The sequence below is a fragment of the Diplodia seriata genome (assembly GCF_021436955.1).
Source record: "Diplodia seriata strain FDS-637 chromosome Unknown scaffold_2, whole genome shotgun sequence".
Lineage (NCBI taxonomy): Eukaryota > Fungi > Ascomycota > Dothideomycetes > Botryosphaeriales > Botryosphaeriaceae > Diplodia > Diplodia seriata.
In genome coordinates this window covers 2,979,728-3,004,774 of record NW_027117309.1, presented here as the reverse complement: position 1 = coordinate 3,004,774, position 25,047 = coordinate 2,979,728, and the positions used below count along the sequence as shown (strand labels likewise).

Genomic DNA, 25,047 nt, shown 5'->3' with positions numbered 1-25,047 from the left:
GGTCGACCGGAGCCGGGCGTCGGATTGGGAGCTTGTAGAGGCATGTGATGATTTTTTGGATCGAGGCGTATCGACTCGTGATGTCCCCGCTATCCAACTCCAAATTTTCAGCGTCGGAATGGAGGAGCAGCGACTGCTCATTCTGACCGGTCTTCACATGTTGCTGCTTGGTTGATTTCCTTTCCTCAGACTTTTCGTCGGAGCTTGACGATATGTCCCAAGGCGAGTCATAGCCGTCATCTGAGCCATATCCAGTGGTCTCTGTGATCGGGTTGAAGTACCCAGGTTCTGTGTCTAGATTTTGCGCAATTTTTTCGACATTTTCCTTGAGGATTTTCAAAAACGTTGCAACCTGGCACAGCCGTGGTTGATTAGCCATAGACTGAAGACCTTTGGAAACGTAAGCTTTAAAGAAGCTTATTACCTGATCCCTGAAAAGCGTTGCCTCCCTCAATCGATAGTCCAACGAGTATTTGAAAGTCGTTCCAGTGTATGCGGCGCCAACGTTTCCAGCCCAAATTTTGTATCTGTCAAGCTCATCTTCTAGCCTTTCGGTGTATGGATGCTCCCTCTCCCCTAAAATGCGGCACAAGTGCTCGAAGGAACATTGGCATTCGTCATGAATGTGGGCGATCGCGGTGTCCATCCCCCAGGCTTCCGTACGGAGGCCGCAAGCACAACGCGATAATTATCTGCTTTTCTTTTAGGTACAACAAATGGTTACAATGACAAAAAGAACTTTGAAATGCTGGAGTTATACCACAACAAGCACAAGCTGAAGGTTGCTGTTGAGACGTGTCGCTGACGTGGCAGACTGAGTCGTGTACATGCATGTTTACTTAATCACCGACTTCGCTCAGCCATCTTCCAATGCAGCCCAAATTTCTCCGCAAGGCTGAACTCATCGCTTCGGACGCGCTGATTACAGAATACCTCACAATCCCAAGTAACGCAAAATGTCAGGCTTCGAAGTTGTAGGCGTTGTACTTGGAGGCATCCCTCTCGTCATAGAAGCGCTAAAATTCTACCGCGATGGTGTGAGTATCTTCTGCTACAGCTAGGAGAGCACAAGGCTGATGGACGCAGATCGGGACAGTGGGCGACATGTTCAAATACCTGGATACCTTCGACATGATCTACGTGGAATTTTCGACTACACTTTCTCGTTTCCTCCAAGAGTGCGAGCACCTTTACCGCAAGGAGCTCGAGCTCCCCGACCATCGATACAGAGAATTCATGAAGGACGGAGGGAAGCAATGGGAAGAGCGCTCCAGAGTGGATTTCGAACAAAAATTGCGCGGCAAATTGGGTCATGACTTGCAAGCTTACATGGACCTATCGAGATATTTGGAGAAGAGGCTCGCAATCTTGAAGAAGAAGCTGGGTCTCAGCGAGGACTTCAGCGTAAGACCCAAGGGTTTCACGCTCGGAAAGCACGTCTGACGCGATTTCAGGTTCCATTTGTTGATGACGATGTCGCAGGGAAAGTTATCAATCGAGCCAAATGCGCTGAGTTCTTCACAATCACAAGACGCATCAAAGGAGGAATTAGAAAGGGTCATTTGAGGATGCTAGTCTCAGAAATCAGCTGCGACGTCGAGAAACTGGGCCGATTGACTCGCTGTGCCATCGAGCTTGAGCCGATCCGTCACCGACATAAGGATCTGGACAAGTCGAGGAACATATCTAAGCACTGGTTTTCGATGCAGTCACATGCCATGCACGTCTATCATGCACTGTGCTGTGCATGGCCGCAAAGCTGCGCTCCTTCGCACCGTCACTGTGCCCAACTCCGCATTGATCTTCCAAACAAGCAATGCCCAGCTGGAGAGTTTCCAAGTTTCGCTTTCTCTTTCTCCCTGGAAGAAAACATATCGTCTCAAGTGACATTGCCTTGGAACAATCGAGACGTCAGGATGATATCTGTTCCTGAATCAACCGCTGTCAAGCCGTAAGTCATATTCGAGGACGAAGACAAGTGAAACATTATCGCGTCGTTGACCAAACTCCAGACCACCAACAGTGAGATTTGCCCTTCCACCTGTCACGGTAGATTCGACGCAGCAGATACCAAAAGGTTTCTGCCAATCATTACACAAGGTCCATGACTTGTGCAGTGCTCTGGGGAAACCATGCACCGGATCCAGTTGCTTGGGCGTATTCGTACATCAAGATCGGCGCTACCATATCCATGAAGAGAGCGCTCAATGCTCGAAGAAACCACACCGTCTACAGAAGATATTCTCTCGACAATTCAGGAAAGGCTTGAGACCAAATGAAAGGTAAACCAGCTTACTCAATTGTGTTCATGTCTATTTCAGACCTCGAGCTGACTTCATCTCAGAACGGCCATAGCTTTCGGTCTGGCTTCAGCAGTGCTCCAACTCTACGATACGCCATGGCTGCAAAATGATTGGAATCTTGACGACCTGCACTTCAGGACGTCTGGCAGTAGCTATGAGCTCGCCGTCGCGGAAACCTTTGGGCACGGAACTCCTCAACAACCCTGCCGGTCACAATCGGGGAAAAGAGGCCTCCATCCATTCATCCGGAACAAGACTATATATTGTCTTGGGGTTGCACTTCTCGAGCTTGCAAACGGACAACCTCTATCTCAGTGTCAAACCGATGAAGACCTGGACGACGAAGGGAATACTGATGCATTGACTCCTTACCGGACCATAGACCGCCTTTTGAGGGAACTGCAGGAGGATGAGAAGGAAAGCAATTTCATGTTCGCTGTAGACTACTGCATTAACCCCAGAGCTGATGGCAGCGACCGAGGTCTCGGCAGCAAAGCGTTCAGTCTCGCCAATGAGAAGTTTCGGCAGTGCTTCTTCGATGAAGTAGTGGTACGGCTGCAGGAGGACTATGAGGCCGTGTTTTCGGTCAGTAGTAACTGAGAGTGATTAGTGTTGAACTGTTTACCAAATATCCTCCGATCAGCCGTCTGACTTTTGTTCTGCTCCAGAATGGATAGCTCAAACCGGGGTATCGATTCTCACCAAACTCCCGGGAGCAACCAAATCCAACACTTGCGCATGCTGCAACATTTGATGCACCCTTTAATAGTCAAGCCGAACTTCTTATCGGTCTACCACTTCAGACACGGAGATCTCCTTTCCCAGCGATGCACCCCTCTCAATCTTCTTTACCTTATCGAGGCTCATCCTGCACCCTCCCGCAGACCTTCCGACCTCCACCCCTCCGCCTTACGCACTCCAGGAACCTTGGAAGATCAGGTTGAACATCGTGGTGCAATCCGTCGGTAGTCGAGACGACGTCCAGCCTTTGGTCGCGCTCGGGAATGACTTGGATAGTCCGTGGAGCCGAAGGCAGACGGACGATTGTTCGAGCATTGGTTCGAGCAGAATCAGTGGCTACCATACTGGACGTCAGAATTTCGGGGACCAAACCCCCTACTCAGAGGCGCTGCCGTATAAGAGCTACCCTTCCTCCCTTACTCAAGGCCCGGCATGCCCCCACGACTTGAGATCAGCGAACAGACCCTGCCACAAGCCGTCATCGACGCGGAAGAAGGCGAGGAGGTTGTCGAGGAAGTGCGATCTCGCGCCATGGAGAGGGCCGTGTTCTGCAGGGTGCGAGTGCGAGACGAATAGCCTTCGGTGTGGTAGAACAGTGAGGTGGCAATGATTTTGGCCTGGAAATCCTCGAGCGAGCTCGTTGCGATGCGGCGTGAGAGTTCCAGAACATTCAAGGCAGGAATATTCAAGACGCGGGCAGCCTCCAGTGCATCCGGTGATGGCAGAAGCATGTATGAGGAGATGGGATCGAAGCGGGTGGCTCTGGGGCTAGTGCTTGTATACTTTGCAACCTTCACTCCTAATGCTTTACATTTTCGAAACATCTGGACGTGCATTAGTACTTGGGACATAACCTCGGAGGTGGAGACACGCATGCCGGTACGCTCAAACGGCTGGTATTCCTTCCAATGCGCCGGTTCAGACGCGACGCCTGCATACTCATTGTGCGAAGCCGACCGCTGTGGCGTCATATCTGTAGATGGCGCCAGAGGCTCTTGCAATCGCTTTAGCCGAGCGAGGATTGTAGGGATCCCATGGACCAGACTCTCGGCTCTGTTAGGCTGGACCTGATGAGCCTGCTGAAAGTTGCATGTAACGCCGCGGGCGGAGCAGTTGGAGCACGGTTGCTGGCGGCCGCACTTCAGCTTCTCCAGCCTGTAGAGCTGACACGACGCAGGGTCTGCCGCCTATATGTTTTCATGGTGCTGCGGAGATGAAGACGGCGTAGCGCCCGCGGAGGTACGGGGGTGATTTTCTGCGGAGAGGGGGTTGTGCAGGTGATGTGTTATTTGTTCCCTGGACTACCCGACGCCCTTCCGACGTCGCTTATTTCTCTTGGAAACATTGCTAGCCCTACAATCGTGCTTCTTCAAGTCACTCGGTCGTTCTTTTGGGCATAGGTCAAGTCTGCGTAGATGGGTTACTTCTCTGCAGATACATGACTACTTTCCGATACATCGCCTTTTGCCGTATCGGTATATCTCTCCTTCACCGGATTACTCCTTTTTTAGCGAATAAGTCGAACGTGTTCAGTGTACTCCAAATTCATGAACGAGTCTGATGTGAGTTGACAACGAGACAGACTGTAGCGTCGAGTGACAGAATAGAATATACACCAAGAAGTGTGTTCGCCTGGTCGACTTAATATATTTTATGATCCCGTGGTGCGATACTCCCTTGTTGAGATGCATCGTGTTGTTGTGGTGGCTCGATGACTTAGTGTACCCAACGTACACGGATATAAAGAATTCTTCTCCGCTTTCACCCCTCATCACCAACCCCTTCACAAAACTCAACCATGCAAGCCGGAATCTTCCTCGCACTGTGGGCCGTTGCAGCATTCGTCCTGCTCAAGTTCATCACCTTCGTTGTGTCCAGGGAACGCCAGGCAAGAAAATGTCGCGAGCTGGGATGCAAACCGACAGTTGCCGCCAATCCCGACGACCTTTCCCTAGGCATCTCATACCTACGCCAAATGCTGAGAGCCAGTGAGCTACACCGACTACCAAACTACCTTGTAGAGCACGTGTTAGAGATCAGCAAGCGCGAGGGGAGACTCGTCACCACCATGCAGCATGTCGTATTCGGCGAGCGGACCTTCTGGACATGTGAGCCAAGGAACATCCAGGCCATCCTTGCCACACAGTTCAAAGACTTTGAGCTCGGATTGCGACGGACCGGCAACTTCCACCCTCTGTTGGGTGACGGTATCGTGAGTACAGTGCAGTTGCTGAAGGCGAGACCGTGCCGCTGACGTACCTTACCAGTTCGCTTCAAACGGGAAGAAATGGGAACATTCCCGTGGCCTCCTCCGGCCCCAATTCGCCCGCGGCCAGATCAGCGATCTTGACCTGGAAGAAAAGCATGTGCAGAACATGATGAAGGCCCTCCCGGTCAACGCCGCTGACCGCTGGACAAACATAACGAATATCCAGACTCTTTTCTTCCGCCTCACCGTCGACTCCTCAACCGAATTCCTCTTTGGCGAAAGTATTGACAGCCAGCTCGCCGCGCAGGGGTACCCCACCAACAAAACACTTCCCCCCGAGTGCAACGAACGCACCTTCGCCTCCGCATTCGACCTGTCGCAGTGGTATCTCGCCCGCGCCGTCCGGCTCGGAAAGTTCTACTGGGTGGGCCACACGGCCGCCTTCAAGAAAGAGTGCGAATCCGTGCACGCCTTCGTCGACTACTTCGTGCAGATGGCCCTCGACAAGAACCTCGCCGAAGCCGAGCAGAGAGAAGAGAAGAAGCCGTCCTTCCCCTCCTCTTCATCATCATCATCATCATCATCATCATCATCCTCCTCCTCCTCTTCCAAAAAGGAGAAATACATCTTCCTCCACGCCCTCGCCGCAGAAACCACCGACCCCATCGAGCTGCGCAACCAGCTCCTCAACATCCTGCTCGCGGGCCGCGACACCACCGCCTCGCTCCTCTCCTGGCTCTTCCTCATGCTCGCCCGGCACCCATCCCGCTACATCGCGCTGCGGCGCACCATCCTCGGCGCCTTCGGCACGTACGACGCGCCCAAGGACATCACGTACGCGTCGCTCAAGGCGTGCACGCCGCTGCGGCACCACCTGGCCGAGACGCTGCGCCTCTTCCCCGTCGTGCCGTTCAACTCGCGGACGGCGGCGACCGACACGACGCTGCCGACGGGCGGGGGCGCCGACGGGCGGGCGCCCGTGTTCGTGCCCGCGGGCACCGAGGTCGAGTACAACGTGTACGTGATGCAGCGGCGCAAGGACCTGTGGGGCGACGACGCCGACGCGTTCCGGCCGGAGCGCTGGGAGAGCCGCCGCGCGGGCTGGGACTACCTGCCGTTCAACGGCGGCCCGCGCATCTGCATCGGCCAGCAGTTCGCCCTCACCGAGGCCGCCTACGTCGTCGTGCGCCTGCTGCAGCGGTTCGATCGCATCGAGGGCGAGCGGCTGGAGGTCAAGCATGGGTTGACCCTGACCGACGCCCCGGCGGGCGGCGTGCTGGTGAGGTTGAGGGAGGCGGCGAGGCGGCAGGGGGAGGAGGCGGTTGAGCGGGGTGCTGGGAAGGTCGGGGGTGGTGGTAAACCATTGGGCGTGTTGTCTTTTTAGCATTGTGGGTGGGCTGCGTGTATTTTGTAAAAGGTTGGGTGTCCCCCTCAGATGCGTCTCGGTTTCACTCTCAGCCTCGCCAATGTAGCTTCAGTTGCCGTGCTGGGAGAGTGGTCCAGCCCGGCTGAAGATGACGCAGCATCATGAGCTGACGTTGCGGCGGTGAAGCTTCCTTCCCAGTGGTCCATGTGTCAGCTTCAATCTGTAAGATGATTAATCCAGCCATTAGTATATACAGTACAGTGTTCAATGGTGGTGTAGAAAGACTATCGAATAACGAGCGAGAGGTGGCCATCTGATAATCCTGGAGCAGCGCCCCAGAAACTGAGTAGTCGCATCATCAAGCCCAATTGTCCAAACTGCCCGGTAGTATGCAAGACCCAGGAGTGGCAGGTTCGCTCCGGCAGACGTGTTCCTCGAAGGGACGGCGCCGGAAAAAAACAAACCTTTGCGTCAGTTGGGTCAGTGCGACATTCAAAAGCCACTGGATATTTTTGCCCCCACTTGAGCCTTTAATGTAACGCGCAGGGGCTCGTACTACGTTACAGTGCATCCACCGCTCCTTTTATCTTGAGATAAGCCTCAGTATATACTGCAGTTGGGTGCCAGCCTCGCTCACCACGGAATCCCTCTCGCAATCCCGCACCGCTCTTTCGTTTTCGGGACCAAGGGAAGAAAAGAAAACGCCTTACTTCAAGCCATGGCAGAAGGATGCTCTGGTGTCGATGCCAAGTGCGCCTTGGTGTGCTGCAAGGCTGGAACAACGTGTTGCGGAGGCACATGCTGTGCCGCCGGCTCCCTCTGTTGTGGCGACAACCTCTGCTGCGATGGCGAAGATACATGCGGCCTGTGGCTGAGCGTGGCCGATGCCACGCGCTCAACTTGCACGAGGACGGCGTCGCAGTATGCGAACACTACCATCATCATGAATCAGCAAACGGCAGATGCGACCATGACTCTTTCCTCGAACACAACGTCTGATGTCGATCCAAAGACCTCCTCGACGGACACTCCGATGATTTCAACGACGTTTTTCTCAACGACGACGGGGACGTCTGGAGTACCCACAAAATCTGCTACGGCAGCGGCAGATCAGAACAGTGGAGTGTTGTCTGCAGGAGCAATTGCTGGAATCGCCATTGCTGTTGTGGTCTTCTTGCTCGGAATCTGCGGAGGCCTGCTCTTCTGGAGAAAGCGTCACCAGCGCAGAAGCAAGGCAACTGATGCGCTATATAAGCCAACTGGCGGAAGGTACGAGCTGGCAGCGAACAAGGCCGATCCTTCGGGGCACAGAACAGAAGCGGATGGACTCGGTATGCAAGAGATGGAAGTTCCACCATTGGAGGTTGGTGGAGGCGGGATTCATGAACTCCCTGCTGAGTCTCGGCCAGTTGAGGTTGGGGATGCCGCATCAAGATAAAGGACGAATTTTGCCTTTGCTACTTCCCGGGATAACAAATCTTCGACTGATTTCTCAAGTAGGAATACAGTCTACTTGGAGACTTGGGAAGCCTTTGTGGAATTTTTGTGAAGTTCAGAACAGTAAACATGGCGCTCGAGTTACCTCAGCGCTTTTCAATATAACGAGTTTATGTCCTATACTCGCAAATCATGTCTGACGACAACAAAGGCATCAGTTCCCGGTGAGTGACACATGCCAATTTCCAGGAGAGCCAAGAAGATCTAAAAAGGGTGTCTTGACCAAACACCGCTTCTTGCCCTTCTCCGACGCCACCGCCAGGAACGTCTACTCCCACACTTTCTTGCATCGGGAAGTTGGGTGACACTACGCAGTATCTAGGACAACAAGTCTTCGAGTCACAGCGGGTGGCCAAAGACATTATTATAAAAGGAATCGATAGTGGTTGCGTTCTGAGCGACAGCTCCATACTATTTGGCTCTCTCTGCCTAAGGCATCATGCCCTCCACGACAACAACAACAAAAAAAAAAAAAAAAAACTCCCCAGTTCGAACCACGCCGCGAGCACGGTCACTCACCATGAGCACGCTCACCACCACCAAGACCAGAGGCAAAAAAGGCAAAAACTTATATGAGCTTGCTCAACCCGAGGGAAGCGTGCTATATAAGGACAGGCTCTTCGAGAACCGCCTGTTTTTGACCGTACCCCAGTCTCACCTGGGGCGCCCACGCTCCTAGCTGTCGTCCGTAGAAGAATCCTAAACCTATAGGGAACGGTTCCGCTAGTACTCGGCCAGTTCGTCGCTTGGACGGGTCATTAGTGGGGATTTTGACTTTGTTAATTATATGGCCAAACCCCGCCTCAGTTTGCTTCCTCAGCCTCTGCTGCGCCTTTTCTTCGATCTGCTCTTCGCTCGTCCACTCTACGAGTTCCTGTCGGGCTCCTCGTCACCTCTTCGCCCAACTTCTTCTTTGCCTTTTCCTTGGGTCACTCACTCTGCGCACCAATCGTCAACCCGCCGCCCGCCGCCCGCCGCCCGCTGCCCGCTGCCTACCGCCCGAGCGCCAACGTCATTCCAACGCGCCTCTTTCCCAGCCCTTGTCCTTGCGCCGAACCCACCCGCATGAAAGTCACGTACGAGCAGCTCACCCAGCCATTCCCCCTCGGCGCCCACACGAGCGCCAGCCCCGCGCGCGATGCCGATAAGCAAGAACCAACAACCAAGAGCGGGCCGGGACGAGCACACATACACGCGCTCTCTCGCAAGCACAACCACAGCACTGCGCTTCCTCCCCACAGACCGTCCATGCGGACAACCCCCCGCCCCGACTTGTGTTCGCGGCGGTATACTCCAAGTGCTCCGCCCGGGCGCATACCGCGCATCCACCACACTTCCATCCTCACCCTCACCCTCTCACTCCGCCCCGCTCCGCCCCGCTCACTCGGTTTCCGCGCGCTCCAATTCACCGTGCCGTGCTGCAGCTGACCCGAACCAGCGAATCCCCACGCCGCTCCGCCTCGACATCGAGCCGCGCCGCGCCGCACTACGCTCTTCGAACCCACTTGAGTTGCTTATCCTCAAACACAAACAGACAGGCCGCGGCGCCGTCAGCCTTCCCTCTTCATCTGCGCCGGGAGGGAAGACTCCCCCACCCTCAGAAGGTTGAGCGACACGGGAGACCCCAGCCATCTCGCGGTCATCGGTACCGGAGATGAAAGCCTGTAGGGCCACTTGTACCTGGACGTTGACAGACTGCTACCACTCTATTTTCAGCGACGACGAGAAAGAGCGCCCATGTATACGTAATGTGATCCGATTGTACTCTGGCATAGGTAATGCGCAGCCAGACCCGGGACATGTTCCGGAAAGAAAAGAAAGCCCCCAACCTCTATCGTGTTCCCAAACGCCACATGATGAAATGCCCTGTTCTTTCAATTTTACGGGGTCAAAGATCAAAGACGCCAACCTAGATGCGTCTCTCCCCCCTTCTTTTCAACACCTCTCCCGAACTGTCAGGTAGTGGCCAGACCTACTTCCCCGCTTCTCCCGACCGGACCTCGACTCTCTCCTCATATCCACCATCGTCTCTTCGCTCCGCTCCACCCTCTGTTCGCTCTCCTTCGCCAACATCCTCATCCTCTCCATCATCAATACCCTCCACAAGCCCCCTCTCCTCATCCCTCACCACACCTTCCTCTCGCCTCCCCCCTCCGCCTCCACCGCCCCTCGCCCTCTCCTTCCTCACCGCCACAAACACCGCACTGCCCAAAATCAGCAAACTCCCCGCCCACCCCCACCCATCCGGCCCGGTCCCGAACACGACCTTGTCCCCGGCCAACGCGAACAGCATCTGGCAGTACACCATGTTCGTCGCGCGGCTGCTCCTCTCCTGCTGCAAGCCGGCGGCCAGCAGGTACTGCATCAGAAAGCCGCAGACGCCGAGGAAGACCAGCAGCGCCCAGTCGCGCGGCGACGTCGGCAGCAGGAAGGGGACGGACGGCACGAATGTCATGACGACGAGGGAGATGAAGGTGCACCAGCCGGCGAAGTAGTTGACCGAGATGAGGGCGTGGGCGCGCGGGCCGATCCAGCGGAGCGTCGTGTAGGCCGTGGCGGCGCCGAGGACGCCGAGGAGGGCGGCGCCGACGGCGCTGGCGCGCTGCGAGGGCGTGACGGACGTGTAGTCGCCGGCGTCGCTTGGGAAGGGGGCATCGGGAGCCGAAGTCGTGCCGTTGGATGGAGGGGAGGGGGAGGAGGCCGAGTTGGGGAAGAGGGAAGTGGGCCGCGCGATGAGGACGACGCCGAAGAGGGAGACGAGGGCGGCGATTTGCTCCATGCGCGTGAAGGGTTCTTTGATGAGGATGGAGCAGGCGAAGCAGGCGAGGGAGGGCGCGAGGAAGGTGATGACGGTGGCGTCGGAGAGGGGGAGGTAGAGGAGAGCGTCTGCGGTGGGTCAGGACGGGGGAGCTGGGGCTGGGACGACGGTGGGGGGAGAACTCACAGTACATGCCGGATGTACCGAAGAGTCCACCAAAGCCTCGTAGAACAAGCAACCAGCGGACTTCTTTTGGCCCCAGTGGCGCATGCTCGATTTTCTTCCACCACACGTACATCGAGCATAGCACCAGGGTGATGCCCATGCGGGCAAAGAGGACCTTGGTGTGGTAAAGTGGTTAGCTACACTTCCGTATCAGGACGGTCTGCGGGAGTCTTACCTGGAATGGGTGGTAGCCCTTCCCGTTGTTTCCCTCAATCTCTAGAACTCTGGTCGCGACATTCATGGTGACGGCAAAGAACTGTGACACAAGCACTAGCACAAGCCCTTTGTTGTGTAACCATGACGCCTGGAGCCGGCCTCTCCACGTCTGAGGTCGTTTTTCTGAGGGCTCCTCTTCACGCAGAGATTGAGGCAGCAGGAAAGTCGAGGAAGTGGCGGTATGCGCGGATGGATAGTCCTCCATGGAGAAAACGGAAAGCGTGGGAGAAGCGGCCCGGCGGTCAGGAGTGCGGGGAATGCTCAGGCGCAAACTTTCTCCAGAAGGCTTGGAGACAGGCGCGCGTGTGAGGGCATCGTTCTCGGCAACGGCAGCAAGTGCAGCCTCGTCGTGGGCTGACTGGGGTTTCTTGCCATCATTTGTGGCGTTCGATAACGGACTCATGATCTCTCACGGGCCTGTGTTCCGTCCAAGGCGGCTGGCGAAAAATAAAGTATGAAGGAGGATCTCGTGGGACAAGGCGTGAGAAAAGAGGGAGCGGGTTGGTGCTCGATGCGGAAGAGTCTGGGGAAGCGGCGCATGAGCGGCACACGACCCACCCCCAGAAAGGGCGCAGCCAGGCCATCTGGACGGTCTCCCGTCACAGCCGTCATCGGCATTTGCGATGCGTGTGACTGGATGTTGTGGAGGGCGGGACGGGCATTGAGCCAATCGGCGGGTAAGCGGAAGTGGATGATGGCGTCAAGGGTGCGGAAAGCTGTGGCAGGCGGCAGAGCTCGGGCAGTCCTGTGATCGAGCCGCCGGGAGATCGGCTGTGTCTTCTGTGGACGTCCATGGGCGACACACTGCGCCCTTGACCGGTGCGAAACAAATGCCTGTTTACGTCTGGTTTCGGTGGGAGGCCGTCCTCGTGATGGGCATGTTGGTGGTGCGGCGACATGTTAGTTTGCCTTCGGCTTCGAGATGCCGGCCGGTTTCGGCCTGCTTACTTATCTTATCGCGCTCCTTCTTTCCCCGCCTGCCCGCCCAACACATGTGCTCCCACGCTCCTTTCTTCGGCGCCTCTGGGAGCAGCTGCGTCAAATAAATCCGTGGTGGATGCTGGGCTGAGGTCATCATGCCAAGGCGCTCCAGGACCTCTGTTCCCGCTGCCCGCTGCCTCTACCAAACCTCCAACGACGTCCACCCGTCGCTTCCGGAATCAACCCCCGGATAGAGATGTCGCCATTACCAGGGTATCGAAACCCGGGAATCGCCATTTTGGAGCCATGGAAGCTGCGCAGCCAACAACTCACTTTTACTCGCCCTGCATCAGACATGCTGACACCATCATCAACTCCAATGGCGAATCCAGAACTTCATTGGTAGCGCGGACAGTGATTCTGTCGTCGCTCGTAAAGTCGTTCTGATCACTCGCAATCCTTACAGCCGGCACGCCTCATTGTTTCTCGTGTCCGTCGGAGTTGAGCGTGCTCTCTTTCTATGGATTCCCGGCTTACAAGAAACCAGTGACTTGTGCCACAGTCACTGTGCCTTCATGTTGCTGTTTTTGTCTTTTCACGCGGTCTCGCCGCAATGCTACTCCGCCACGTGTGTGCAGTCATGACCGGGTACTACTATCGTATTCTCTCCTGGGAACCTGAACACCACGCAGAGGATATAAACCATACGTGCTGATGGGAACTGATGATATAGATCTACAGGCAACCATGGGCACCAAATCCTCTCCAACACGCAACATGGCCGGCAGACATGGCAAAACGAGCGGTATCCTTGCTTCGCTCCCAACTTTTCTGCACCCAAGAATGCCACAGCGCACCCCCAGCGGCAACATTTACTACGACTTCGCCGGCTTCCCAAAATCCCAAAACGACGCAAGTCAACGATTCAACAGGCAGCGTTTCGTTTGCTGTCAATGCCATCCTCCGCTTGCGACACCCACCGTCTTTGACGACTTCGGTTTCTGTCGACAGCACAGCCACAACCGCTGCGAAAAGTGCAGAAAATTGCACAGCGGAATGTGGCCACACTGGACCTTTACTCCGGGCGCGCCAGGTCTTGGCCCATGACGACGGCCCAGAATGCATTCCTGCTAAGGTCTGAGACTTCGGCATGAACGTTTTCTCCTCGCTGTGGCTGGGGTGAAACCTTTACTTACGCCCGATGCCTGACGAACTTTCGACTTGAACACAACTCGCGATACATACTGAAGTCTCTCTTTGCATGTCTTCAGCTTCGCTGATGTGAGCGGCTGATTTCCCTTTTCGATATGTCTCAAGCGCTGCTGTTCGGATACCACTCTTTTTTCCCACAAAGACAGAGACACGAGGAGTGAATTGCTGGGAAGAAGTAACGTTGCAACCGTACAGCCGGTAATGCTATCTATCCAACGAGTCTGAATAGTCCACATCCACGTTATTTTTGGCGCTATCGTCTACCCACTCATACCAATTTCCTCGCTCTCCAAGCGTCTTCCACCACCACCCGCCTGGTCCCGACTTCCTGTCCAACGTCCCACCGCAGCTACCTCACGGCCTCAGCCCCTCCAACCACTTCCTCCCTTCCTTTCCGCACGCCCCGGAGGCCGCACCGCACCGTCCCACCACACCACGCCCCAAATCATCCCCTCTTCCATCCAACCCCATCACCGACGCTCCGTCTGACACCACCACCATCCGTCGATCCTCCTTCCGTATCCGCGCTGATCTCCGGCTTTCGCGTATCACAACTGCAGTCGCCGCTTTCTTTTCTACCCGATGGTTAGTGGATCTTCGCGGTTCGCCGAGGAGGCCGGCCGGACGACCTGGTGTTGTACGAAAGGATGGGGCTGGATCTACTTTGTAGGGCGACTTGCATGCATGAATTGTACGCTCGTAGCGTGGCGAGATGGGGTGATTTGATGGGGGGCGCGGTGCGTTGGCTGTCTGCCGCTTTCTTGCGGACGATGGCGCGGTGGGCTGCTCTGTTGCACGTGAACAGTTGAAAGAAATATTATGACGTAGATGCGAAAATTGAATCTTTACAAATACATGTTGACATCGGGTTCAATTATCCACGGAAGTTGGGGTGCAATATCTCTGTGAAATAACACGTCCAGCTGCGATTGTGAGGAAAAGACCAGGATTGATGGTCTAGCGGCGAGGGATGGGAGGCTTCTCTTGCTTTTAGGAGGTGGCTGATTGCATAGAAGACCTCGGAGATGATTCAATTCCCTTCTCTCCTATCGAGCCTGGAGGAAAGCTGATGGGAGGAATGCGCATAGTAGCCCAGCAGGCCGGTGCAGTATTTTACGACAAACACGATCCTTTCTACATCACAGAAATATCGTGGCCTGGCTATGTTGGCAACATTTGCACATTTAAAAGGCCCAAATCTACGTCCATATACGTGCTTCGACTGTCCATCCATCCATCCATGATGAAAGCGAACCGTTTAAGCGCTTAAACGCACGAGGTGCCGAGCCTCCCAAACGCACAAAGCAAATTTCAGAGTGTATCGCATTTGCTACAAGTCCATCAGATGCCACTTTCTCTCGGCGTGCGTGTTCCCCGGTCGTTCAACCTTCACGTGACCTTCCACCTGCAAGTGATGACGGAGGGTTCCATGGCACGGTGCACCGGGCGCATACTGCAAGAAACCCATCGAAAGCCATGGAACACTTGACCCACAAACATGCAGCCACGCCGGGCGCCGGGCATAGCAATTTTCCGCTCTCTGAGCGGGTATAAAAGGCGGCCTGCCCTTCGACCTCTTCCACGAGCCATACTTACCTTGTCGGGGCTTCCGTGATCAACAAGACGGACGGCCTACCAGGCTGCCCTGCATTGCACAGCGCGGTGGTGGCTTGGTATGAATCTCCTTCGGGGGCTTCACTGGCGCAATTTTTGATGGCTTTCCGCATTTGCTTGAGGAAACTTTTCGTTGTCGCATCCGCCGCGCGCGGATCTTCGAGGAAGAGTTTGTTGTGGTCGCGTTTTGCGTTCCACGGTCGGTCGCAAACGCGTCCGACCTCCAAGCCGTCCTTGCTGATGCGCTGTCCTCCATCCACTTAACGCATCGCTGGAAATTCCAATTGTGGTGTTTCGCTTCAATGACGCGCCACCACTTTGCAGTTCTCAACGTCGTCTCCATCAACGCTGAGCTTTGGGCCGTGCGTTTGCAGAATGTTATCCGCAATGACATTTCATGGTCTTCTGGAAGAAATTTGGTGTTGTGTGGCCTTAGGCATCCAGAAGCGGGCGATTTGGCGAATGGGAAGGTGCCGGCAGTGCACGAGCCTCCACAGGTCGTGGTTAATCTGTCATCCGTTCCTGCTGCACAGGTGTTTGATGGACATTTTTGAGTTGTTGTGTTCGCCTTCGAGGAAGATGACTTTGATGCATGGCGCCATCGTCTCCTCGCCGAACGACCCTTCGATTTCGCCCGACTCTACAGCTACAAGCACGGCATCCTCGTGCAAGGAAGCCGTGTGCTTCATCGGCACCTTGTTTGACGACTACGACTCTTTGGTCAGTGCCGCACGCCGGCCAGATCGCGCTCGACGACCAACGGGCACGGTGTTGCGTCGCGGCTATGCTGTAGGCTAGGGCCACGCGGGCGACACAGGAATTGAACAATTGAACCCATCCACATCTGCTGCACCATAGGTTTCACTATCCTTGTGGAGGTAGTTGAATCCAATATCCGGATACAGGTTTGTGCATTTCAAACTCACATCTACGTCCAGATCCTGGATTCAACTACCTACCCACGTCAGAGTGGCGAAGCTCAGGTTTTCTGATGGATTGTGCGTGCATAAGCGCCCGGACGCTCCTCTTGCCAAGGAACGTCCTGGTTGGCTGGCGACGACATGTCCAGCAGTTGTGGGTTGATGAGCTGTAATAACTTGTGTAACTTGCAGGTGCGGGGGCCTCCATTGAGATGCAGCAGGCAGGCGCTGGGGTGGTGGCCAGCGGTCGCATCACCGCGCTTCCTCTAGCTCCCGCAGCACTCTATCTACAAACCTTCTGCCACCATGGCCCGAAGAAGTGCACGTCTTCAGCAGCGGGCCTGCCAATCTCTCAGCCCGCACGATAGCAGCAGCCTTGACGCTTAGGTAAGCCCTCCGTACTGCCACGGCCTACTTCGAGCTGACATGAGAAGCACAAACGAGATACGTCCGATGAACCCGTACGCAAACGCCCGCGATTATCTCCGGGCAACGAGGAGGAGGAGGAGCGCATTAATCCTATCGACTACTGGCGAACACACCAACGCTGGCCGCGGACATTCTTCGAGCCAGACGCCCAGAGGCGGATCCCTCCGCACCCGCCGATAACGTCGTCCTCGATAGGCGCACCACTGCAACGTCCTCCACGCGATCCTCGCCAGCGCATTCGGATCACGATACCATGCCCGCCAACGTCTCCGGGCACATCTTCCAAAGATGGTCCTTCGGCCAGCGCCCTGGCTCGGCCATCATTCGTAAGCCTCAGGTCAAGGTATACAAGCAGCCCGTGGCCATCAAGGAGATTATGTCATACCGCGTTCACGACGCGCCTATCGACATTGGTCGACTGGTTGTACCCTCTCCCGAAACATTGTACGAGCGCGACGGCTTTAAGAATCTCGAACCTCTTATTGAGTCTGTCGACGAGCTTTGGACTAAAGCTATCCCTCTACACCGCGATCTTCCTCGTCCGAAACCCAACTTTTCCGTTGGCTTTAGAAGCTGGTCTTTTACGGGAAGCAGCTCGAGAAACTGAAAGTCCTAGGCGTAGCTTCTAACGACAAAGTAAACTCGCTTGACGGCGCTACGGAGCTTATGCACTTTCCTTTTCTTACCTGTTAGGTTAAGTGTGCTACGCCTGCGCTCGAACTTGCAAACCGGCAAAATATCCATAGCGCGACGATCGCAGCGCGGGCTGTGGTAGAGCGATTCAGATTGGTCAAGCGCGAAAAAGAGCTTTATCGCGAGGTACTAGCTTTTTCAGTATCCCACAACACCAGCATCGTTAACATCTATGGCCACTATCCTGTCATCGATGAGAAGATACTACGAAGTACTACCGCCACAAGATTCGCACGCTCTACCTTACGGATCAGAACGGTAAGGAGAGATGGACAGCCTACAAGTTCACGAAGAACGTCTACGACAACTGGATGCCCCCTCACTTCAAGCGGATCTGCAATGCGATTGACGAAATGCCACCCGGCACTACCTTTGGCGTCCCCAAAATGCGCTCTACAAGTTTGTCGCCAGAGTTGGAAAACCTCCCCCCCTCTTGACCGTCAACAACTCTCAATTCCTCTCCGCAAGCACAATCGCCTCCGGCGTCTCCCCAATAAACTCATCCGCACTCCCGCTCAGCCCGGTAGGAACCCCACCACCGACCATCTCCCCGAAGAACCTCAGCAACAGGCCCGTCACGACCTCGGTCGACCTCTTCCCGGCAATGGTCCCCAGCGGCAACGACGAGTTCGCGCCGCCCACGGCGCCCCTGAAGCCCAGCTCGTCGACCAGCAGCGGCAGGTCGGTGTAGTCGAGGTGCGCGGTGCCGTCGACGTAGACGTCGCGCAGCCACGCGCTCTGGTTGCGGTTGAACGTCGCCCAGGTCGTGTCGTCGCCGGGCCCGCCGCCGCCGTCCTCGCGCCCGTTGAAGCGCGCGCTCGCCAGCTCCAGGAACGGCGTGCGCAGGTCCGGCGCCCCCGCCCCGCCCGTCGTGTCGTTGGGATGGACCGCCTTCAGCAGGTTCGTGTACGCGCCGTCGAGGTTGGCGCCGGCGCGGTAGCGCTTGGGCGGGGGGTATTGGGCATAGTCGTCGTCGTCGGACTCCTCCAACGCGGCGATGATGACGCCGGCGGCCCCGGCGCCGCCGATGCTGTGGCCCCACACGCCCAGGTGCGTGGTGTTGATGGGCGCGCCGTGCGCGGCGATGAGCGCGGGCAGGATCGGCGCGGCCATGACGGCCCGGACGTCGGCAACGCGGTAGTTGTAGATCTGCGAGTAGGCTTCGGCACTGGCGGTGCCCGCCATGATGCTCGGCGAGCCTGCGATGCCGGGCGCGCCGGGTTGGCCGGGCGGGAGCGCTGTGTAGAGCGATTCGCCCGGGTGGTCGATGGCGATGATGGTGAAGCCGTGCGAGGCGAGCTCGCTGAGGTAGGCCTTGTAGATGGCGACCTGCCCGCCGGCGCCGGGGGTGAAGATGAGGGTCGGGTAAAGGGACGAGCCGTTGCCGAAGGCCGAGTCGGTGCCTAGCAGGGTGGGGGCCTGGTATTGGAGCTGGGTTGTGACGGTGTTGATGGTGCCGTTGGGGAAGCCGAGGGCTTGTTCGTATGCCTGCGCGGTGGCGGCGTCGAGATAGGGAACGGTGGTGTTTGGCGCCTGGAGCGTGGGGTAGAAGATTGATACAAGCAGTATGCCCGGGTTCGGCGTCGGGTCAACCGGAGTGGAGTGGTTGAAGACATGCTGGGTATAGCCGACGTGGTATTGTCCGGTGGGTTCCCATAGCGAGACAGCACCGGCACCAAGAAGTTGTGGAAGCAACGCGGCGGCGAGAAGTTGCAAGCGCATATTGGCAATGTATCCTGCGACGCACTCGCGGGGGTTTCGTCGTCCTTAAGTATGCATAAATACGCGTACGGACGATCCACGGGTGAATCCTCCGCATCCTTCGATGGGGGCCGATTGTAAGTACCGTCATCATGGCTCATTTTCTCGTAAAATAACTCTTGAAACCTGTCGGCGCAGACCCCACTCCAAGCGGAGTGCCTAAATCACTCGGCAGTGCTGCATGCGTCTCTGATTTTGTTCTCCTTCCGCTACGACCACATGCGCTTAATGCATCCATTGTTACTACCACTGCGGTCAGCTTCACATGGTCAAGATGGACTGCCTGCGTTGCAGCGCTTACAAGATGAAACCCCTTGGAATGCTCTGCTGAGTCCTTGTGCTGCATGAGCTTCGTAGGCTGTGTTGTACGGCCCCCCTTAACTAACCCTTTCCTGTATATGATGCATCCTCGCAGCCCGTCGGAATCTCGTTCTACCAAGATTCATGCTTGTCAGTTGAGAAGGCCCAAGGTACTGTAGGTGGGAATTATGGGGCACTGGATTAAGCCCGAAGCCCAGCTAGACCAAAAATAATGTTGTTTTTTGAGGCTGGATTGCGGGCAACTAAAAAGTAAAGCAAGCGTATGTACAATGATGAGGTAAATGGGTCTAGCCTTAAATCCTTTATTAAAGTTCGAGTAACGTATTCTACTAGGTCATACGACGCCCTGGGTTACGAGATGGCCAACCACATTCTGCGTTTAAATCGTGGACTTGCCTCTGTCTTCAATCAACCGGGCTCTCATTGGTGCATCGCATAATCCAGTGGAAAAAGTTAATACTGCTAGGAGTTTTCAACGTTCAGTGCCGAATACGAGGACTGCATGATTCAAGTCGCCTGTTAATTGCCTCGCTTACCTATGATCTGCACAAGAGCCGAAACCACACTTGGTAGGTAATCTGCATGGGGGCCGAAAATACTTGGCATGAGTATAAAGCAAGTGGATTCCTGCCTTGTAGGTATAGGAGAAACCTGATGAGGCTGAGTGGGCTTCTATCACAACGTGATCATCCGCCCATCAACGGCCTTCCCTACTCTTTTCATATTCTCTCTAGCGTAGTCTCCATGCGATCTGACCCACATGCGACAAGATGAGGAATGACGCCAAGCGTTCTGGTTCATGTGAGACAATGGCGGGTGCGATTTCAGCAACAACAATGGCTGACCTTGGAAAAGGGAAAGAACCCGCTACACACCAATTTCTAGTCGACGATTCACCTTCGAAACGGCGACAACATGAATGGGTACCAAGTTTACTGCAGAAGAAAGCTCTCCTGCCCCTGGCCATATGCTGTTTCGTCTTCGCCGCGATACTTCAAGTTCTGGATGCCATCGTCTCCAGAAATCAGGGTATTCCCCTGGACGACAATGCGTACGTCATTCCAATGCGCTACCTGCCGACCCTGTGCTTGGTCGCCATCGGGTTGATATGGAAATCTGTCCTGGGTGACATCAAGAGAATCATGCCCTGGTCAGCCATGTCCGCTGACGACGAAGCCACCGCCGAGAACTCGGTTCTTCTGAATTACGTCGGCAAAGTCGAGGTTCTCTCATTGTTTGAGTCGTTCAAGAGGAAACACTGGGCTCTGTCTCTGAGTCTGGGTGTGGGTTTTCTCCTGGGCGTTTCCGTCACCGCGGCCAACAGCTTGACCTATTCGGAGCTTTCCGCCGAGATATCCCATGACGCCACTCTTCGAAAGACCACTGGTTTCGAATTCCATGGTACACTCGTCACCCCAAACGGATCTCTCACTATTGCATCGGATCATGTCGGCAATCAACCCTACGGTGCCGTCAGCGCACAACGTGTGGTCGGGGGCCCGTACACTTCATGGACCAGCGGCAAGTACGTGTTTGAGTCTTTCCAGTTGGCAGACGATCAAGATTCTGTCGAAGGGGCCGACCTGGATGCGGAGGTCTCTTCGTTTGCCGCTTCCTTCGACTGCAAAGAGCTGGATTACTCCTGGACTCTCGGCAGCCCAGATTCCACCATGGAAACTGCGAGACAAGTCAGCTTTGTTGCCAACCAGACCATTGACGACTGTGTCTTGTCGGTGTATCAGGAAAGAGACATCTTACCCAACAGTACAGATCCATCCCCTCGAGGATGGCTCAACATTACTTCCTGCTTGAACGAACCAAAAGACATGCGCATCCTGGCAACGTTGGCGAGCCCTCTTGAGAACTCAACCGCTCCTGTGAGCAACAATACTCTAGACATTTCAGTATCTGGAATGGTATGTTCTCCAGTTTTCACCATGCAACAAGCTCGTGTACGGGCTAGTGCAAGGACCGGTGAAATAAAGAATTTCGAGATATTGCCAGAAACGCTTGTGGCGGCGGATATCGAAACACCTGTCGAGGCCATTTGGCAATACTTGAGCAATCCAACTACTGCAAACATGGACTGGTGGAGAGCAAGGCGATGGGGTCCGTTCGACAATCAGACGGAGAAAATCTTCAACTTGACTCAGATGTACGCTTATTGGCAACTTAGCGACGATTTCTTCGAAGCCTTCTTCCAAGGCGTGGATCAAGACAAGCAGAGGGACCTTGTGGATCAACCCGCCGAGTTCAAATCTGAGCTGGAATCACTGGCCAGTAACACCATAGCACAAGTGGTTAATTTTATCGGTCGGTCAAACTCATCCGAAGAGCTGGGTGGAGGAACGGTGTGGAATGGCCCCAGGCTTCTTCTCCGGGATGCATCGCTGCGAGTTCTCCAGGCAATCTTTATTTTCATCGGACTTACGGGAATCCTGCTCGCTACCTTGCTCCGACCACGCTCTGACCTTCACCGCGATCCTGGATCGTTGGCTCAGACTGCAATCATCATTTCCGCCTCGCATGATTCTACCGAGGAAGCGTTTTCATCCCTTTCTCGGTCCTCGAACATGAGTATGGCCAATTCTCTCCAAGGAACTCGCTTCAAGCTGCATCCAGAGACGGGTGGGGTCTCTCTTGCTGGCCAGCAATTCGAAAGCGATCGGCCTACTCAGTCAATCGCAGAAGAAATCAGGCCATCAAAAAAACTCAACAAAGGATGGAAACCTCTGGCCTTCCGACTGGATGTAAGATCCACGCTTATTTTCGCATTTGTCACGACCATGGTCACCCTTGGGATTCTCCAATCAATATCTCAAACGCACTCTGGCCTCTGCAGGAACACAGATACGGCAGCGCGGATCTACTCCTTCGTACCAACACTGATTCTGGTTCTGCTGAGCTATGCATGCTCTGGGGTTGACGGAACCGTCCGCTCGATGAATGCCTACAAAAGCCTCAGCAACCCGTCCAAAAAGCAGCCCTTACTGCTGAACTACAGAGAATACAACTTTTGGGCATCGGAAAAGCTTACTTCGAAGAGACACAATCTGGGATTTGCAGTTGTGGCTTCATCCATTGCCCTGGTCCTTTTTCCGGTCATTAAAATCATTGCTGCTGGTCTTTACGAAACCACGGTCACTACGTATCAACGCGATATTGTCGTCAACCTCGACGCAAGTCTACCTGAGAACTGGGAGAGCACATTAACTGCGGATGACCCATCCGAAACGGGCAGCAGATTCGCCGAATGGGCTCGCATTCCAATGTTCAACCTAGGTGAACGGCCTGGCATCTTGGGGAATCTCGTCTTCAGCAACATCAGCGGTGTTGTTGACGAGCTCGGCTACGAAATCGTCCCAGGGGATACCATAGAACTGCCCGTCCCTGCTGTCCTCGTTGATGTCAACTGCACCGCCCTCTCCAACGACATGTTCATCTTCAGAGCCGTAACCACATCTGGCTTTGATGATGATTTCATGTACTATAGGATTGAATGCATCTCACCACTTTGTGAGGACTTTTTAACCAGGCACTACGACGCATTCGGCGGGTACAGATTCCTGGGACGAGTATATTCGCCAACGACGGCTCAGTTTGGGATTGCCCTTTCCGACTTTGGAAGTTCATACGAAAGCATTACGAATCTGACGTTGGTAGAAGATGGTGACATTATTCAACCCGGTGATGTCGACATTGCTCTTCCAACCACGAGGGGAGCCATTTGCAGCAGGGAGATGCACCTCGTTGAAGTGAATGCTACCTTCACACAGAAAACGCAACGCGGCTTGGACGATGCCGTAACAGTGCTTCCCTGGAGTCCATCACATTTTGACCGCGAATCTCTCGTATTCAAGAAAAAGCTCGAATACGTCGATGATAGGATAGGTTCGCTCCTGCCCATCTGGTATTCGCCCAATTCGCAAAGCTTCCTCAACAGCAACGACAGCTTGTGGCCATCGGAGACAACGAGCCTCAACTTCTTCGAGCTACTGGCGACCTACGCGGAGTACGAGGCCAAGAACATATCATCACTTCTGGATACGGACGGCTTCGCCCGCGCAACCACGGAAATGTTCACGGCGTACACGGTCCAGCTTCTCACCGAGCTCCGGCCCGCCGCTGTCGGCACCCCCAGGAACGCCAATGCCACGATCGCAATGCAGCGCGAACGCATAAGCCAGGATCTGACCTCCACCATCGTCGTCGAGGTGCTGTTGGCTTCCGTCCTCTGCTGTTTGGCCTGGATCGCTCTCCGCTTCCCCCGCTCGGCAATCCTCCCAAAGGACCCGGACTCGATTGCCGCACGCTTCTCCCTTCTTGCCGGCAGCAGGCTCGTCCAACGTCTCCGTGAAGACCCGTCGGCAAGGCAGCGTGAAGATGGGATATGGTCTGAGAAATCTGGCCTCGGTTGGTGGCCGACCAGCGGATCGGAGAGGACGTGGAGATGGGGTATCGATATTGGCGATGACATGGTCAAGCAGGATTGGAAGCATCCGCCGGCCGAGGCGAGCGTCGGGGAAACCGCTCAAAGCACATCTGAGGAGGCTCTGGATGTTGCCGCATTCAAAAATGCTGGTATAGCTCAAACCTCGAGCCTGTTGGCGGCGGACTCCAGGGCCGCTTATCGACAAGCTTGACGGCAGACGGCTTCTCTGCTTCGGTGCTTGATAGTTGCGTTGAGGGTCTCGTGCCTCGACAGACTTCGAAATTTTCCGCTTTTGGCACGCTCAGAAACTTAGCTAGAAATATGACATATTGATTGTTCGACTGAGAAAGCTCCCATGGCGTGCTCCGCCATTACTACGCTAAACCAGGACTCCCTCTTCTACCACGGCGACCTCGTCTACCGCAAGGGCACCTATCACCGCGAGGGCCCTGATCATCAACCAGGCTTTGATCACCCGCTGACCCTTTACGACGCGCCCGACGCTTTTCGGAGTTCTTAAGGTATGTCGGATTCCGTTGCGCACACCCAAATGCATCATGAAGACTGTTGCACACCATGGAATCCGAGAATAAAATGGTATCCTCGCACGACACTACCGTCCATTCACCACCACCGCCAGAACCAGAGGGTGAATATGGGCGAGCGCCACGACAGTCAGCAATGGCGGCGAAGTTTGCGGCCCACCACGAAATAAAAAAAAAAGGAAAAAGGCTCGAGCACACGAGCAGGAAGCTCCATCTGCCTCTTTTCCTTGCAGTCACTTCTTTCTTTACGGCTCCTTGATGGATCCGGATGTCCTTCGAGCCGTGCTCGGCCTCACGCAGCCCCCGGACGTCGAAGTGGCGAAGATCCTCGGCTACATACTCGATCAAGATGTGGGGGATCTACCCGGCAGCTTGTACCGTGCGAAGGCACCGAGGTGGTGGTTCGCGGCGCAGCGTTTGCACCATCGGTCATGTCGATCGTTTCCTCCGTCTTTGCACTTACGAGACACTTGATTACAGGCCGTTTATTTTCTTGCCACTGTAGTTTTGGAATATGGGAGACAAGAGTTGGAAGGTGTGCTCGTACGTTGGTTTGGGACCGGCGAGCCGGGGGGGCTCGGAGCTTTCGGATGGTTCGTTTGACCTTGGACGTTGCCGGAAACACTTCAAGCAGTCTTTTGTTCGATCGCGGGTGGGGGAGTGATTTCGAAGCCATCTTTGCCTGCCGTATGCTGCTCGTTGGGATTGGAAACGACAACCACATTAATGATACCGTGTTAACTTTTCTCTCAAGCTTTCTCGGAGACGTATTCACGAAGTCATGGTCTTCAAAAAAGACAAATTTTTGACGCATGGTGGGGCCGTTGCCGAGACCGAAGATGGCACTTGTCAAGACGTGGCTGCAAACATGGTCCAGATGTCCA

The 25,047-nt window shown here is 55.1% G+C and overlaps 5 protein-coding genes across 5 annotated transcripts; 3 read left to right on the top strand and 2 right to left on the bottom strand.

The window, feature by feature from the left end:
- Nucleotides 1-956: 956 nt before the first annotated feature.
- SLS55_002257 (uncharacterized protein) lies at nucleotides 957-1,443 on the top strand (the record flags this gene model as incomplete). The annotated part of the gene is made up of 2 exons (XM_066773739.1): nucleotides 957-1,037; nucleotides 1,087-1,443. The coding sequence occupies 2 exons, from the start codon at nucleotides 957-959 to the stop codon at nucleotides 1,441-1,443; spliced, it is 438 nt and encodes a 145-aa protein (XP_066636306.1).
- Nucleotides 1,444-4,842: 3,399 nt separating this feature from the next.
- Nucleotides 4,843-6,637, top strand: SLS55_002256 (uncharacterized protein; the record flags this gene model as incomplete). The annotated part of the gene is made up of 2 exons (XM_066773738.1): nucleotides 4,843-5,256; nucleotides 5,312-6,637. 2 exons carry the CDS (start codon nucleotides 4,843-4,845, stop codon nucleotides 6,635-6,637), a joined length of 1,740 nt encoding a protein of 579 aa, XP_066636305.1.
- A 3,451-nt stretch (nucleotides 6,638-10,088) lies between these two features.
- Nucleotides 10,089-11,067, bottom strand: SLS55_002255 (uncharacterized protein; the record flags this gene model as incomplete). The annotated part of the gene is made up of 2 exons (XM_066773737.1): nucleotides 10,089-11,002; nucleotides 11,061-11,067. 2 exons carry the CDS (start codon nucleotides 11,065-11,067, stop codon nucleotides 10,089-10,091), a joined length of 921 nt encoding a protein of 306 aa, XP_066636304.1.
- Nucleotides 11,068-17,554: 6,487 nt separating this feature from the next.
- Nucleotides 17,555-18,826, bottom strand: SLS55_002254 (uncharacterized protein; the record flags this gene model as incomplete). The annotated part of the gene is made up of 1 exon (XM_066773736.1): nucleotides 17,555-18,826. The coding sequence occupies one exon, from the start codon at nucleotides 18,824-18,826 to the stop codon at nucleotides 17,555-17,557; it is 1,272 nt and encodes a 423-aa protein (XP_066636303.1).
- A 1,424-nt stretch (nucleotides 18,827-20,250) lies between these two features.
- SLS55_002253 (uncharacterized protein) lies at nucleotides 20,251-23,829 on the top strand (the record flags this gene model as incomplete). Its single annotated transcript, XM_066773735.1, has 1 exon — nucleotides 20,251-23,829. One exon carries the CDS (start codon nucleotides 20,251-20,253, stop codon nucleotides 23,827-23,829), a length of 3,579 nt encoding a protein of 1,192 aa, XP_066636302.1.
- Nucleotides 23,830-25,047: the final 1,218 nt, after the last annotated feature.